The 16,299-nt window shown below is 40.6% G+C and overlaps 1 protein-coding gene and 1 long non-coding RNA gene across 3 annotated transcripts in view; one reads left to right on the top strand and one right to left on the bottom strand.

Moving 5' to 3' along the window:
- Positions 1-16,299, top strand: part of LOC148186937 (uncharacterized) — a 33,564-nt gene that overhangs the window by 740 nt on the left and 16,525 nt on the right. The window contains exon 3 of one of the 2 annotated variants that reach the window (XR_015779072.1): positions 9,771-10,366. The exons of the other annotated variant lie outside the window; for it this stretch is intronic. This is a non-coding gene — a long non-coding RNA (uncharacterized LOC148186937). Of the gene's footprint in view, positions 1-9,770; positions 10,367-16,299 lie in introns of those variants that run through there. 2 annotated transcript variants of the gene reach the window in all.
- LOC121955984 (myristoylated alanine-rich C-kinase substrate-like) lies at positions 2,737-6,226 on the bottom strand. Its single transcript, XM_042504082.2, has 2 exons — positions 5,814-6,226; positions 2,737-4,645 (listed from the first exon to the last, which is right to left on the bottom strand). The coding sequence occupies exons 1-2, from the start codon at positions 5,907-5,909 to the stop codon at positions 3,959-3,961; spliced, it is 783 nt and encodes a 260-aa protein (XP_042360016.1). The 5' UTR covers positions 5,910-6,226; the 3' UTR covers positions 2,737-3,958.

The raw sequence follows: 16,299 nt of genomic DNA, 5'->3' as shown, positions 1-16,299 counted from the left end.
GCTTTACGTGCTCACTGTAAATCCTCACTTTACTCTCTATAATCAGCATTACTACTTTCAGCTGTGGTCATTAATTTGAAATACGCCACTCTTGAGGAGAATGGCACTTTGTTTTTTGGTCTTTCGTTGATCTTTCATGCTCTAGAGAGAGTTTAATTTGACTCTGGAGTTTAAGAAAGGATTGGTTTTGCAGGACAGAGGAGAGAAGTTGCATTGTCAAGGTCAGTGGGTCCCTGAGTTTTATCCTGGTTCGTAATTGTGGTTAAAAGTTGGAGCATTGGAAGAAAGGTAGCCTTTTATGGCAGGGTTACTCCAGTTGTTTTGCCTGGGGGCCCACTTTTGCAAAATGACAGGAGGCTAGGGGCCAGTCGTAGCAGCCACAGTGTTTCTTGAGGACATTCAGGCTTTAGCTCGGACCTCTTTTTTGATGTTTTGTATGTACTCTTGTACCTTATTTAAATTCAGAGTACAAGAAAAGATTCACTGTGATCAGTTTACTTTCATTTTGAATTAGAAAATGGTAGATGGTCCACCCAGTACCCAGTATAAGGCCCACTTCAAACTGGATTATCACTGCTGTACTGTATTATTCTTGCTGTCTCGTTCTGTCCTGTCAGCTCTATTAACAATATTCTCAGATAAAACATCAGGTGTACTCGTATTATGTTTTGGCTCGACTAAAACATTTTGATTTGGAGGTCTTGGCTTGCATTACATTGAGTATCTCAGGTCTGAGATTAAGACTAGAAACATTTAGATCTCACAAGTCTGAGTTTATAACCCAATCACTTTGCATCTTATATCATTTAATATTTGAAAGTTCTAATTTATATCTTCTGTGTGTTGTACTTATTAGGGCATGTGCTCAGTTTTAACATCAGTCTCTATCGTCAGCATGAACTGCCTTTCAGTGAATTTGAGCTTGCAATGAAGAGATTGCAGTAAAGTCTTTAAGAGGTTGTTTACTTTCCTCTTTTGAAACTTGTAATCACTGACGATGGCTCATGGTTGCACTTGAGATGCGTGCTGTAGTAAGAGGCTGGTGCTGACTGCAGTAAGCTTTTGTAATCAAATCGTAGTCAATATGTAGTCACATTACTCTGTTGTGCTGTTATTTGTTTATTTCCAGTAAAGCCCGTAACAGTCATGAATGCAAGTGATCACTGCGTGTTTCACTGTGTTGTCCATCTTTGACTGCAGATGTGCACGTTCAGCAAATAGAAGCACTAATGCTGTTTATGAATAGACGTGTTATTATGGTGGCGATTCTAGTGACGTGCCTTGTTTTGTACATTTTTAATGCCAGACTTTGAAGTGCATCATCACTTTCACACACTGTTCACATTTTGGGATCGCTCCAGTCACTAATTTCGTATGATGGGACTATGACATCACACCCTTTTTGGGGGACAATATCATTGTACAGCCTTAAAACCAGCTTGGGTGCAATTTGTCAAAATGAAATTTTGTCACGTTGACATAAAACAGAGCTTAGATTGGTGTGTTAAATAGGTCTGTCACAGTAACTTCTTTTGTTAGAGGATTTATTGTCCCAGAAATAATAACAATAAATGGTATTATTCGCAGTTCATGAGCAGTGAGTGAGAGCTGTGTTAGATACTCCTCGGCCTTTGATTGGTTGTTTGGTTGTTGTCAGTCATGTATGTTGAACAAAATGCCATTAGAAGCACTAAGAGGAGACAAGGATGGTTTTTCACAATGTGTCTGTTTCATGCACTACTGTCAGGATGCAGAAACAGAATATTGATTCATTTTCTATCAACACTGACTAGTTTAACAGTTTGACCGCAGTTCACAAACAGTGATTGACATGATTGACAGTTGCGTTAGAGATTTCTCAGCTCTGATTGGTTGGTTTGTTAAGGCTCCATGGATTCCTGCAAATGCCTTTAGAAGCACCAAGAGGAGGCAGACAAAGATGATTTTTTCACAGATTACCTTACTCATGAACTGCTGTCTGGGTTAAGTACCAGTTTCAGCAAATATGATAAAAAGTTTTTTTTCATAAAAGATACCAAATTCAGCTTTAATGCTGTTTTAGAACATGTTCAACAGTTGCACATCATTGTATTGCTGTTGTCCACATATTTTTGGCCATACACTATAGAGCTTTTATGTCATTAATCTATCTAACCCCTTGAAAGCTGACTGACATCAGATTTCTTGTGCTGCTTTCAGACACCCTTCACAAACATCCCTAAACTTTTGAAACATGGGCTCATTGGATTTCTTTCAAAACATCAGAGGAAAAAGAAATAAGCAACTTGGAATGAAATTACCAGCAAAATGTTTTGTAAAAGGTGACAAGAAATGACCTCAAGATTAGTTGTTTGTTTTTTTTTAAAGGAAAGAATTAATACAAAATTATCAAATAACTAGGAAAAATAATCAAGAATTCTGTATTTGTTATTCTATGTTAACAATTAGGCTACAGAGAAAATCTAATTATTCATATTTTTTTGTATTTTTGCACTTTTTTTTGGGATTTCGGTTTTTGTTCTTGGATTTTTTTTCATGCTAATTTCAAATGATTGTCTTGTAACTTTTTATTAATTTCTTGCACATTTTTTGGGGGGTCATTTCTTGTGACCGTTGCTCATAACCTTTCCATGTTTTTGAAAGAAATCAAGCCAGCTTGTTCAGGTTTCAAAAGGTTAAAAGCCTTGTGAATTAAAATGGCACTCTCCCGCGTACACAAATAACGACAGATGCGGCTCAAATTTTATTCACATTTATTTTTGCTTTTAGTGTGCTCACAGAAAATTAGAACACCTTAAGCAGAGGAGTTTAATAGCATTTTTTTTGTAAGCAAAGTTACATTCCATCTCTAAGTCAAACTGGTCAAAGCTTCTCCAGTATTTACAAAAGGAAAAAGAGGAAAGAGAGAGAGAGAGACAAGATGCTACACAAACATTTGCATCTGATAGATTCCTTAAATTTTTGTCAAAGACCACTGAAAAAGCATCGCCTGCTGTAATCAAAAAACATACCACAGTATATAAACAGTTAACCATTCCACTTATCACAGCTTGGTTTTTTGAGTTCGAAAATTGCTTGCGAAGGTCTTCCGGGATGACTCTGTGTGTATGTGTGTGTTGTTATCTTACAAAAATGAGCGGGTGGAAAAAAGAGCTGCAAACTTCATGTGCTTCTCGAGATCAAGATTTTTCATTTTGTACAATAATCACAGTTAAAAACACCCCGCCTATACATACTTACATTTTTATTAAGGTCATAAAACCAACAATAAACAATAAAGCCTATACAACTTGTATTCCTACTGAATCACTGACTGGTACAGCTAATGAGAAGTGAAAAGCTCCTATGAGTTTATATGACTTTCCTAAAAAGCTAACTCTGGGACTTCTTGGATCGTAAAAATGACTTAGTGTTGTAAACCGCATGGTGTGTGTGTGTAGACGTTGGTCTCATAGTTTTTTTAGACTACTCTTTCCGTTAATAGTCTGTGGCACATCTCCCAGGCCCCTTCCTGACCCGCCCCCTGCCCTCCCTGAACTCGCCCCCCCCCTCGCTTCATTTACAACCCGTCTCCTTCATACCATGGGCATGTCCATACCATTTTTGTTTACATTTTGTATAAAAATTCCCCAAAAAAAGGAAAAAAAAGTAATACTGATGAAAAAATATATGGCAAAGTGTGGATGTATTTAATCTGTTGTACATATTGAAGCCACCCACCTCCCTCGCCCGCTGGAATGGAGATGGGTTTTGTGTAAGGGGGGAATGGAAACCAAAAATTAAAAAAAAAAAAAAAAAAGAAAAGCTTTAAAATATCCCTGGTTGTAGACAAGTTCTTCAAAGCCACGACCTGGCGTCACTCCACCATACAAACAGGGAAATGTTCTTTGATTATCTTCTTTTCTCCTTTTTTTTCTTCTTTTTTGTTTTTTCAAATTTCTTCCTCTTTTCTGAAAACTTATTCGGCAGCCTCTGCAGCTGGGGCCTCCGCTGATGCCGCTTCCTGCGAGGCCGGGGCGGCCTCCTCTGTTTTGGGCGCCTCCTCAGCTGGCTTCTCCTCGGCCGGCTTCTCCTCTGCCTTTGGCTCCTCTGCGGGCGCGGCCTCTTTGGGTGCCTCCTCAGCAGGCTTCTCCGCCGCCACCTCTGGCTTGGCCTCTACCTCCTCCTTCGCTGGCTCGGCAGCAGGTGCGGCCTCCCCCTCAGCCGGCTTGGCCTCCTCATCTGCAGCCGCCGCAACCTCCTCTGTGCCCTCAGCCTTGGTCTCCTCTGTGGAAGCTGCGGCCGCCTCTTCGTTCTCTGCTCCCTCTCCTGTCTCCTTTTTGGTCTTCTTGAAAGAGAACCCGCTGAGCTTGAACGACTTCTTGAAGGAGAACCGCTTCTTCTTCTTCTTCGGGGTTTCGGTGCTGGTGGAAGGCGTGGCGCCCTCCTCCGTCTTTGCCGCCTCTCCCTCGGCAGGAGCAGAAGATGCCGCTTCTACCTTCTCGCCATCCGCAGCTTCCTTCTCAGCGGGGGCAGCCTCGGCCTTCTCGGCCTCCTCCTTTTGGCTCTCCTCGGCTGTTGCGCTGCCGTTGGCCTGCACCTCCTCTTTGCCATTCTCAGCCGCTGTAGGAGAGGCATCCCCGTTCACTTTGACATGACCGTTTTCCTAAAGAGAGAAACAGTGGCTGTTAATGCCAAGAACAGAGCTGGCACGGCTTCAAGACTCAGTCCGTACAGTGCCGCTGGCGGACACCAGGGGCAGCAGACACCAACAAATCAGCAGCGACAATAGCTCTCTGACTCCAGCCTGGACTCAGCTGCTGCTTTCACTCTTTTACAAACTTCACTTGGACATAATCAAACCTCAAATAGCAGCCGCGCGCTAGACTAAAAATGGCAACGTGTTTACTCATCTGTTCGCCTGAATTTCAGTCACTTTTAGGGTGAGAGGGAACGCAGTGCCCAAACTGGGTCGCAAGGGGTCGGTGCGCGCTCGCTCCAGCAGCGGAGCGCCAAAGCAAAGCAGCTGCTCATTAAAACAGCAGATGCTCATTAGTCCTGCAGATCACAAAGAGCACAGTTGGGACAAATTCCTCAAAATGTGTAAAATCTAAACGGTGTTCTGAAATGTATATTTTTTTAAAAAACTCTAAAAAGGAATAACGAGGAGCAGAAAAAGCCTCACTCTGTCTCTCCCTCCCTCCCTCTCCTTCTCTCTCTGGGGCGCACCGCTGGCTCCGCGCCTCTGTCTCTCCCCTCCTGTGTGATAGCAGGCTGCCATCTCCACTTTCTAGTCGAGCATCTGTAACAAAAGGAGTGTTGCTCCGAGCGAAAACAGCCTTTCTGGATGTCGTGGTTCTCGTTTTATTCAGCAAATTCCAAATTAAGAGGCGACTTCATTCAAAGCAAAAATTATGTACATTATGATCCTGACATTATTTTTTGGAGCCCATTTATCAATCAACGCATGATTTCACATACATTTTACAGTTAATAGTGATTTGTATCAACAAAAGATCTAATTTGGCATGGTCTCCAAAATGTAAACGCTTGTTTTGTCGAATTTCCTCCAAACATATGCATGATATTGCGCCCTGTTTTATATAAAAAAATAAAGTGAATTTCAAAAGATCAACTGTTGCTCATGAGCTCTGATCAATTCACATTTAAAACCGAGTCTTTCCATTGAGTTTTAACTCTCTCACCGCGGATCTCCATTCAATCTATCCACAATTACGCACGGATTGCGCCCTCAGAGCGCAGCCCCCTTTCTCCAGAGCGACCGGTTTCTCCCGTGATGGATTCACAGAGCTGGCTGATAAAATATCATTTACCTGTCCGTTAGTCTTGGTGGGTGAAGCAGCAGCCTCTCCGGGCTTTTCAGCCGCGGTTTCAGCCTTTCCAGCTGTCTTGGACAATTGCGCTCCCATGCTTTTTCACTCCAACAAAGAAAAACCCAACCGATCCAAAAAAAAAAAAAAAAAGGACAAAGACCCACAAGCCTCTTTGTTGAAACGCAAAGCTCCTGTGCTGTCTCCCTGTCTGTGCACGAAGAAAAAGTTCACAGGGAAAATAGAAAGCAAAGTCCAGTCAGAGTGTGGAGGATTTTTCAAAATCGCAGGAAAAAGCGCAGGGCTGAGGAGGAGTAATAAAATCCCAGATTGGTGGCCGTGTCGCTGTAGACAGGCTGCAAAATGGAGAAATTTCCCTTGTTGCTAATAAGATGCGGAGTCCAACGCCCAAGTGAAGAGATGAATGGGCGCTCCGAGCGATGACGGCACCGCACTCCGATTCGGCCAATCAGAGGCTCCGCTCACAGCGTGGGCGGGGTTTGTGAAAGGGAGTGAACAATAGATTGTAGCGCTGCGTTCAAGGGAGGTAGGGATAATACAGCTTTAAAAAAATTCAAAATCATTTAATTAAATCACTTGGGTGATTTTCCCTAAACCAAGCGAGTATTTGTTCTAATTTCTCGCCTGATCATAATGATCATATATGACAGTTTTTAAAAAAAGATTGTAAAAATCTTTTTTACTTTCTTCTTACACTTTTAAATTGTGCTATCACAGTCAGGTCAAAGTCTGTCTACTGTAGTACGTTTTTTCAGCTATACGTCAAAGATAATACATTTTGCACGCACGATATGAATCTTACACACTACAAACTTGCTCTGAAATTCAAATACATCAATTTCAATTAATGATTTATTGTTTTTTAGTATTCATATTCGGTAATTATAGAGCTAAACCGACTTTCCCTGACAAAACCTTGAAAACGTTCTGTTGACAATGCATCCACTCAGTTTACAGTAGGTGATGAAAGAAACATGTCCAGAGGTCAGTTTTTAATTGGGTTGAATTTTTTTTACTCGAATGCATAACTGCAGGTTCTTTTTCAATGGGGGAGGGGCTGAAAAATTTTGAGCATTAAACACTTAATTTCCTGTACTTTTTCGGCATTAATTTATGGTAAACTTTTTTTTTTTTTTAAAGTCCTCTGCTACTTTTATGTTTACCTATAGAAAACATACCACAACCCTAATATGTATGTGTAAATCAATGTTATTGTTTTCTAAGAGGGACCCGATCCAAAAGGGTCACAAGGATTTGAGAGTGATTACACCTGATCCATAATGCAGCGGATCTAATTGGGCTAACTTTATGACTGATCACGTGATCAGAGCCGATATACTGAGACCCCATCCAATCCTTATCAGACAGAATATACAGTCATTTGGACCTGACCTGATTTGAGTTTTGGATCGGAGTTAGAAATGTGAACTCATGAAGATCTCCGGAATATGTGTAGGTTTATATTTTGCATTAACTTATGCAGTGATAATATGGCAAATCAGAGTCAAAATCAGGGTTTCACATATAAGGAATTTGTTTTGGCTTTTTAGTGTGTAGCATAAACATCCTAAGAACATTTAATAAAGTGATGTGAAAATCAAGAGACATAAATATAAGTAAATTAGGTTATAATAAAATATGAAAAGCAATATAAAAATGTACAACATATTTGAATTCAAATGAAAGAGCTTTGAAGATGTTTAAAAGTGTTCATTTTTCTAAGGAATGTGCAGAGGTTCTCAGAAATTGTGGGATGAATTGATTTATTTTACATTTTGATGACATAACTCAGCAGTGCGTTGAGTAGTTTTGACGATATTCATCATTTTATAAAAAGTTGTCATGATCCTTATTCCCATTGGAACTTAAATGTCCAATTTTTTTTAGTGTGCCTTAAACGCAGCACTGACGACTGTAGCATCTACTTGTGGGCTCAGATTTTCTGCCTCAGAAACCTTAAATTTAAATGAAATAGCCACACCTATCTGTATTTTTGTATTTATTTTGAATGTTTTCTTGGGGGGGGGGTAGGGTTAGGGTTAATAGAATAACCTTTATATTTACTCAATTATAGGATTTCCTGTAATCACTGATGATGACATTATCACTTGTTCTAGCCATTCACCTGGTTTTCAACACGGGCATGTTAGTGACTGTTTAAGCCACCATCTACCTCCACTTTTCCAAAAATCCCTTGCATTAACATTCTATCAATAAAACAAAGAAACTGACAAACACAGACGGAGAAAAAAATAAAACACTGTGAACCGCTGCAGTTTCTGTTAAAAGTGAAATGATTACCGTTTTCTCAACTCATCAGTAAATCAGACACCTCCTGAGTGTGCTGTTTGTGTGTGTTTGTGTGTGAGGAGGCAGTTGAGGGGTTGGAGGGTGGGAGCGTACCCGGTGCAGTCGAGTTGACGACCATGTGATGTGCCCCATGGGGAAGGTTGTGTGTGTTCAAACAGGTCCCTCAGCCCACATTTGCAATGCAAATCCATCACACAGGCAGAGTCAACTGTCCTCTGCAGCAGCCGGAGAGACACAGCACTCACTGAGGTGAGCTCCTGGAGGAGTTTCACTCTGCTGCGTTTAAATGTTATCAAGTGCAATGCAAATTCAGCCGGGCCGCTCGCAACTGGGATGCAAACTACAAAACGTGATTCACTTTTAGTTAACCAGCTGTGTTCTAGCTCTACAATGATCTGTCCCGCCAGTGATGTCGTGCAAGCCAATACCACAAAGTGTGAATCAAAACCTACAACAGGAAGACAGACCGGAAAACCAAACGAAGAAAAGCTTAATTCAAGATCAACTTACTTACTTGCTACTTTTCAAGGTCTTTCTCCAACGTAACTCCATTTACTGTATTAGGGACATTTTTTTTTATTTCTTTTTTTTATACTACGTTCAAAATCTGTGTTTAAAAAAATGACAAATAAATATACCTTGTACTTTGTACCTTGAATGATACCACTCAGTGAACTGAGGAACACGGAGATGTGGTTTAAAGTCACCAACAAAGTCAGTAAGTGGACTTTGATTCAGATTTTTATTTATTTATTTATTCATTGTCAAGAATGAACTTTCATGCGCAGTACCACACAACTGTATCCCACCATCTCATAAAGCCATTGATAGTATGAACAATTAATATTTAAAAAAACGCCAATAATCAGTAATGTCCTCAGTCTGACTTAAGATTTGCACATAACAGAGAAAAACGAATCTCAGTTGCATTATCTGAGTGTGTTAGTCCAACTTCGAGAAATTTGATATAATTGGATTAACATGTTCACATGGATTTTAGTCCAGTCTTAGTTCAGTCTAAGCCCAGTTTAGTCAGACTAACACAATAATTTGACTTTTTCTAACATTGTGTAAAGACACTGATAGTACTACTACAGCTAGTACTACTACTACGACTACATGGACCTTCTATGAAGAAAGTTGTCTCTGTACTGTTTCCAAGGTCAAGGATGAATTTTTATGCTAAATTTCATATTGTGTATTCATATATTTGCTTGTCTTTCAGATAGTGTTTTGTGTTGACTTTACTTTGACACTAAGCTGAATTTTAAACCTTAAAATTAGCCTCTTAGCTATTTTTTGGCTGTTGTAGTAAATTGTTTTTTTTTTTTATTATTGTAGTGTTCCTTTTATTGTTTTCTCAGTGTGAACTTCTTCCATATTGCCATCGTTGGATGAATACTTTTTGCTGTACAGAGTTTCTACTTCCAGCTCTCAGAGGGTAGAAAGCTGATTTGTGTTTGGCAGTTTTAGCTCTCGCTGATTATCACGAGTCCACACGGGGCTGTTGTGTCTCAGAGTTTTGGTGCAGTTACGCACACAACTTGCTTACACAAGTGAGGCGGGGCAGTTTTCAAAGAGAACGCGTGGATAATGATTTTATTGTTGTGCTAATTACAGGATATTCAGTTTCAGATGGAGAGGAGCGTTTCTGTGATGCTGAGACACCTGGCTGTCATTGTGCAGTGATGACGCACTTATTACTGAGATGAAGACGGTTGATGATTCCATGAGACTTTCTCTCTTTTACAGACTGATATCATGGGTTACTTGTACTTGGTGCTGGTCAATACTGTATATATCCATATAATATTCATATAATGATATGAGATCAGATGCCTGCTTAGGTTTTGGGTGTTGTAATATTGTGTTTTCTTTTACTGTTTTTAAAGGCTGCATGATAGGAAAGTGATGTAATTATCTGAAATTAGCAGAAAATGTCATCACTTTACTCTAATATATGTAAGTATTTTGTGAAAGCACCAATAGTCAACCTACAGGGTTGTCTCAGTATCGATATTGAAGTATTTGGACAAAAATATCATGACAATGGATTTTCTCCATATCGCCCACCCCTACTTCTACTTGACACAATCATTTTGCTGCTCCTTTATACATTAAACTACACTACGCCACAACATATCAGAGACAAGTGCTGTTGGACAGTGTGTCAATATATACCACTGGATGTGCAGTATTTGTTCAATGTAATGAAGAACCTTGATTTATCGGCTATTTTATCCACTTTATAAGCCCCAAAAAACATTTTCTCAATTGATAATCAAAAAAGAATTGTATTCTAAATGTTTCTGACTAAACAATAACTAGTTGCTTAGCAGGTTAAGATTTTACCAGCCCACTCTCATTGCCAAGGTGTCAAATACGTCAGCTAAATCAGTGGCCGTTGGCATCTGATTCTGATGCAAAAGACCCCTTTTGCATCTAGAGAATCCGCATCGGGAGGAGTTGTGGATGAGTCCAACAGCTGTTTGTGTCTCATGTGAAAACCAAAAGTGAATGTTTCACTTTAAAAACAGCATAATGTAGGTACCGCTGTGTGAAATATATTTCACTTTACATACAGGTCACATTTGTCATGTAACATACTCGTTTACATACCTGTGTAAGTAAAGTTACATAACAAACATAGTTTTTTTTTAACCCAAACCTTTTTTTTCTAAAACTAACCAAGTACTTTTGTTGCCTAAACCTAAAGTAGTTCTGGTGACAAAACCAATGTTTAATGTGACAACACAAGTTTATTTTGAGAAGTCACTTTGCATGTTACAGGTGGAAATTCATTTAACAACCAGTTTATTCAGTGAAATTGTTGAAATGCCCCCTGCCCTATCAGCTACAATATTTAAACTCTGCTTGAATAATAAACAGTAATGTTAATTCTGTGCCTCAATATACAGTAAGAGGGCAAGTCTTCTGGATAACAAGCACTTTTACTTTTGATACCTTAGGTAATGTAGCTAATGACACTCCCCTTTGATAAACTGACAGCAGGTCCTGCTGTCAGTTACACGATAACAATGTTGTGTTGACAAAACACAGTTTGTTAATTTGCCAGCTGACACCAGTTTGGTAAACACACCTCTGTGCGCTGCATGTGAATATCACGAGTCTCAGGAGAAGGAGGCACCCTCAAACCACAACTCACCAGCATGACATGCATACTGTACAGTCAGAGTCAAATTTTTATTTTTGGTACCTGACTGTGAGAGGTATTCACATGTTTTTGGACAAAACATCCAACTCACAACATGAAAAAAAGGCATTTTGAGCAACTTGGCAAGAAATGTCCTATAAATTTCAAGAAAAATATCCGTAATTGCAGTTAGATTTTTTCAGCCAATTTTCCCAGGTTTTAAAGTATCAAGGAACAAAGAGCTCAAAGTGTAGATAGCTAATGCTACTGTCACGTTTGGAGGCTATAAGGCTCTGTATTCAGTGGCACACAGTGGAAGTCGACAACACGTTTTCACTCATTTGCAATCATAGGAAACAACGTGGACGTTGTTAACACAGATATTTTCCTAAAATGCTTCCATCCTGCTTTGAAAAACTGAAAAATATACATATGGAAAATGAGGAGAAAAAAATCAGTTTGACTTTGGGACATTTGTTGGAGATGAACCTCACTTTTAAATTGATGTAGAAGTTTTTTCAGCTCTCAAACATTTTCAATAAAAGTCTCAGAAAAACTCATCAAGGCAGTCTTTGCAAAGTTGTAAAACCGTCAAATGGGGAGTAATGCATCATAGAAGAGAGATGCATTTCTTAGTTTGAGGTGTCCTCTGTGTAGCAGAGTGCCCAGCAGTCAGGTTGTGTTCACAGCAGGCTGCCCGGCTGTGATCAAACACTCGATTTTCACAAGAAGGTGGCTAACTAGCTGTGTTTACAGGATGTTAAAGTTTTACACAGATCGGCGGTTGAAAGCAGTTTGGTGAACATGCTTTCCATGATAGTTGTTGTCTCTCTAGGAAGAGTCTCCCAAGGAAATCACGAGTCAGCTAGGAGCCACAGGAGCTGACAAAACTCTTTATTTAAAGAAGTCTAAGGATAAACAGAAAAGCCTATTTGTGCTACTCCTTCAACCATAGACATCACCGCCACCGTGCCATTCAAATTATGTATTGACCAAACTCTCGAACACATGATATGTTGACAAAACTCAGCTTGTTTGAAGAGACACGGGCCCCAGGTTGTGTGCTCTGGTGAAATCTGATAGAACTGATAACATCACATTGAAAGAAACTGGAGTGGACCCAAACAGCACAGGTGCTAACTCCTTGTGATAAAGACAGGGAATGAGTAACTTCAGGCTGTGCACTCTATGTTTTGTCACTAACAGCAGCATGTTTTCAGTCCAAGCAAATTTTCTTTCAGGATTTATATCCCGAGGCAAAACCTCCCTGCTGCTTATCTACATTTGCCGCCTCGTACCTTCATTTCCTGGCTCGTGTGTTACACCTGACATATCAGCCCCATATAGAAAAAGGAATTAGGCCTGATAAAACAATAAAACAGAAAACCTTGTCAGCTACAAAAGATGTTTAGATGTTACTAATTTGGTATGCCCATTATATTTTGGAGTAAATGTAAATTCTACAAATATTATGTTCACCTGCAATGTGTTTTTTTTAATCCCGAAAATATGATATATGATTTAAGTCATAATTTTTCCTGCTTTGACCATAATTTCTACTGGTTATAATAACATGTACTCGCCAAGTAATTGCGTTAAAATTTTTGCAACAAACCTGTTGCCGGAAAAAAATGTTGGCAGTGTACGTTTATGCAAACCACAGATACATACATTGAGACTTTACTTTTCAACAATACTGTGGCTAAGGTGTGGTTACGTTTAGGCTCAAAATCTTGGCTGTGGTTATGAGAGGATCATGTTTTGGCTTAAACTACTAGCTTTTGAGGGTACAGTCATGACAGGAAACATAACGATGTCTCAGTAATAAACTATCCCAGCTGATGGATTGCTACAAAACAACACGTTTGGAGCCTGAAAAGTAGATGAAAAAACACTGATAGGTTGCAACAAAAAAAACACACTTGGAGCCTAAAAAGCTACAGTAAAAAAAAACGCGTTTAAAGCCTGAAAAGCCAATAGGAACAAACCGACAGGTCGCTACAAAACATCCATGTTTGAAGCCTGAAAAACCAATGGAAGCACACTTACGGGTTGCTTCAGAACATCCAGGTTTGGAGCCGAAAAAGCCAATAGAAAAACTGAGATGGGTGGCTACCAAACACCCATATTTAGAGCATAAAAAGAAAATGCAAAAACGCAGATGAGTCGGCACTTAATGCATGTTTGCAACCTAAAAGGCAAAGCTAAATACACCTACATTTGGAGCATAAAATGCAGAGGAAAAAAATATGAACAGGTGGCTACATAACACCCATATTTTGAGCCTGTAAAGCTGATGGAAACATGCCGACTGGTCGCTACAAAACACCCTCTTGGAGACTAAAATGCTGATGGAAAAACACAGACGGATTACTACAGAACACTTGTGTGGAGCCTAAAAAGCAATGCAAACACACCAACTGGTTGCTACAAAGAACCCATATTTAGAGCATAAAAAGAGGATGGAAGAACACAAGTGACGGCCATGTTTGGAGCCTAAAAGTCTATAAAAAAAAAACAAAGACAGCTTCAAAACATACATTTGGAGCGTAAATCAATGATGGAAGCGACAATGACTCATTAGAACGTAACAGGTTTTGTTGTTAGTTTCGAACAGTCGTCTGCAGCTAGTGAGGCATCTTGCCTTACTGACACTACAGCCACCGTCTCTGTCATTGAAGACATTATGTGTCCTACAAAACACAGATGTCAATGCATATTAGTTGGAACATGATCATAATGTTTTGGCGACAAGGGTTGAAAAAGGGTTGTTAATTTGTTGCTTTCCTAAACATTTTGACATAAAGTTTAATTTTCCCTTTCTACTTAGGAGTGATTTACAGCCCCAATGCCTCGTCTGAAACTCTTTTCGTTGCGGAGGAATGCCAGAGTTCATTTGCCCATGGTCAGTGTTGTCTGAGCGAGCAGGGGACAGGAGAGAGTTGAAGGCACTGAGTGATGGAGCGCTGTGAATGGCATTGCACAAAACACCAGGGAGGAGCCCACTGACCTGTCTGAATGGAACAAGAACAGGAGGAGAAAAGAGGCTCTTTAAAACTCAATCTGGCCAACCGTAAATGTTTGTCCACAGCTTTTCTGCTGCCATTACAGGAATGCTATTAGCAGGGTCCATTGTGCCTTGTGGGAATAGCCTGACTCAACCTGGCAGCTAAGACTGGAGATTTGTCTCCGTGCTTCCTATACAAAAGGTATAGGAACCGAACACTCGGGCCCACACAAAAGCTGCGGAAACGTGATCGTCTTTCTCAGAGGGCTGAGTTTTGTGTGAGAGGGAGAGGTAGGTGCTTCCGCTGGCTTGTATAATTGCAGGTCTCCTCTCCCCACTGTGGATCTGGCCCCGGTTCCTGCTCCCGTGGCTTTGTTTCTTCCTCAGCTCAGGTCCCCCGCCCTGGCTGGAAGCGTTGAGGGAATATCTCCTTCTGTTTTGGGTGTGCCTCTGTACCCACACAGATGGCGATTCAGGCACCCCGCGTGTCAAACACCACGCTGGGCTTATCGCTAACGGTGACTTCACTGCCAGTGACTTCATGCTCTGCACGGCGGGCTTTTATTTGCATATACCACATGTTTGATCAAAACAGGGGCTGTTTAGCAGAGGGGGGAGAATCTGATAGGAAACTGGAGGATTTGTCTTCCTGCTCTACCTCTCTGCTGGTTCACTCATGAGCAACCAGTCAACAAGCAGCCTCTCAACAGCCAGCTCGCCTCACATCTGTCAACCAACCACATCTGTAAAAGTCAGTCAACTTAATTTGTTTATTTCACACATTCAGAATCATTTCACAACCTAAAACACGTTCTTACTCCCAACCATCATCATAAACATCAGTTTAGTTTACGCTCATTACATGCATAGTGTCTTTTCACAATAAACATCTGTGTTTACAGGAAACATGGGAGGTTAGGTTTAGGTAACAAAAATACTTAGCTTTAGGAGAAGATCAGGGTTTGGATTAAAATCACAAACTTTTTGTTTCACTTGAGACCTTAAATTAAAAAGTTAAAAAAACCTCTGGGTTTGTTGAGCTTATTTAGGAGCCAAAACTCAGGTAAATTACAAAAATAAAATGTGAAGTCGTAATAAACCGCAGTTTACCTTTTAGCAAGCGCTCTCGTCATACAAAGGCATTTACCAAGCCGACGCTCCCTACATGTGTGAGTGGGAGCAACCACATCCGTATGAGACACTACATCCATTTACCACAGATAGACCTCTTAAATCCACCCTCTGTGTCAGTGTGTGTGTGTGTGTGTGTGTGGGAGCATGTATACCAGCGACCATCACCTGGAAGCAATAGTGGGCCAACATTCCAACACTGTTGTTTAGTGTTTCTCATTAGTGAAGGGAAAAGTCCCTCACGTTCACAGAATGGGCACGGCCGCATTCCTCCAGCCCATCCTCAGGCTGAACTTCAGCGTTACCATCCACTCAGCAGGTCATTGAGTGTGTGAAAGGGATCCGTGTAAATCTGTGCGTTGTCGTTAAGTGATTTAGGGTGTTTCGGTTTTGAAGGAACTGATTAACAGCAGGCCTACAGTTGGAGAGAGTGAAGAGGCTGATCTGAGAAATGCAGAGTAGTGTTTTGATAATTGTGCAAAGTGATTCATTGTTCCCCTTTTTAAAGATGTGATTTAAAGCAGGCCCACTGGCAGACACCGGGAGTGAATGGCGGCGTGTGTCTGTTCTGTTGGGTTGCGGGGGGGTGGGGGGGTCAGACTGTTGTTTGTGCGTGTTGATAAGACTTTTGTCTGTGCAGATTGCTGCCTCAGCACAGGCTGCAGCCACAGGGATGCCACTGGCTGACAGATGCAGCAGAAGCAGCATGTGTCTCGCAGAGTGGATGTTTAGTCTGCCAGTGCACCACATGCCGAGCTCGTACGCTGCGAAAATAAATCCACAGTCCTGTGTGCTGTCAGTCTCGTTTTTTTTTGTTTGTTTGTTTTAAAGTAAATAAAAATCTGTCAGTTTGACTCAGTTTGTTG

Source organism: Plectropomus leopardus, chromosome 16 (assembly GCF_026936395.1).
Source record: "Plectropomus leopardus strain MGB_pleo_1.0 chromosome 16, ASM2693639v1, whole genome shotgun sequence".
Taxonomy (NCBI): Eukaryota; Metazoa; Chordata; class Actinopteri; order Perciformes; family Serranidae; genus Plectropomus; species Plectropomus leopardus.
This window is presented reverse-complemented; position numbering and strand designations above follow the sequence as displayed.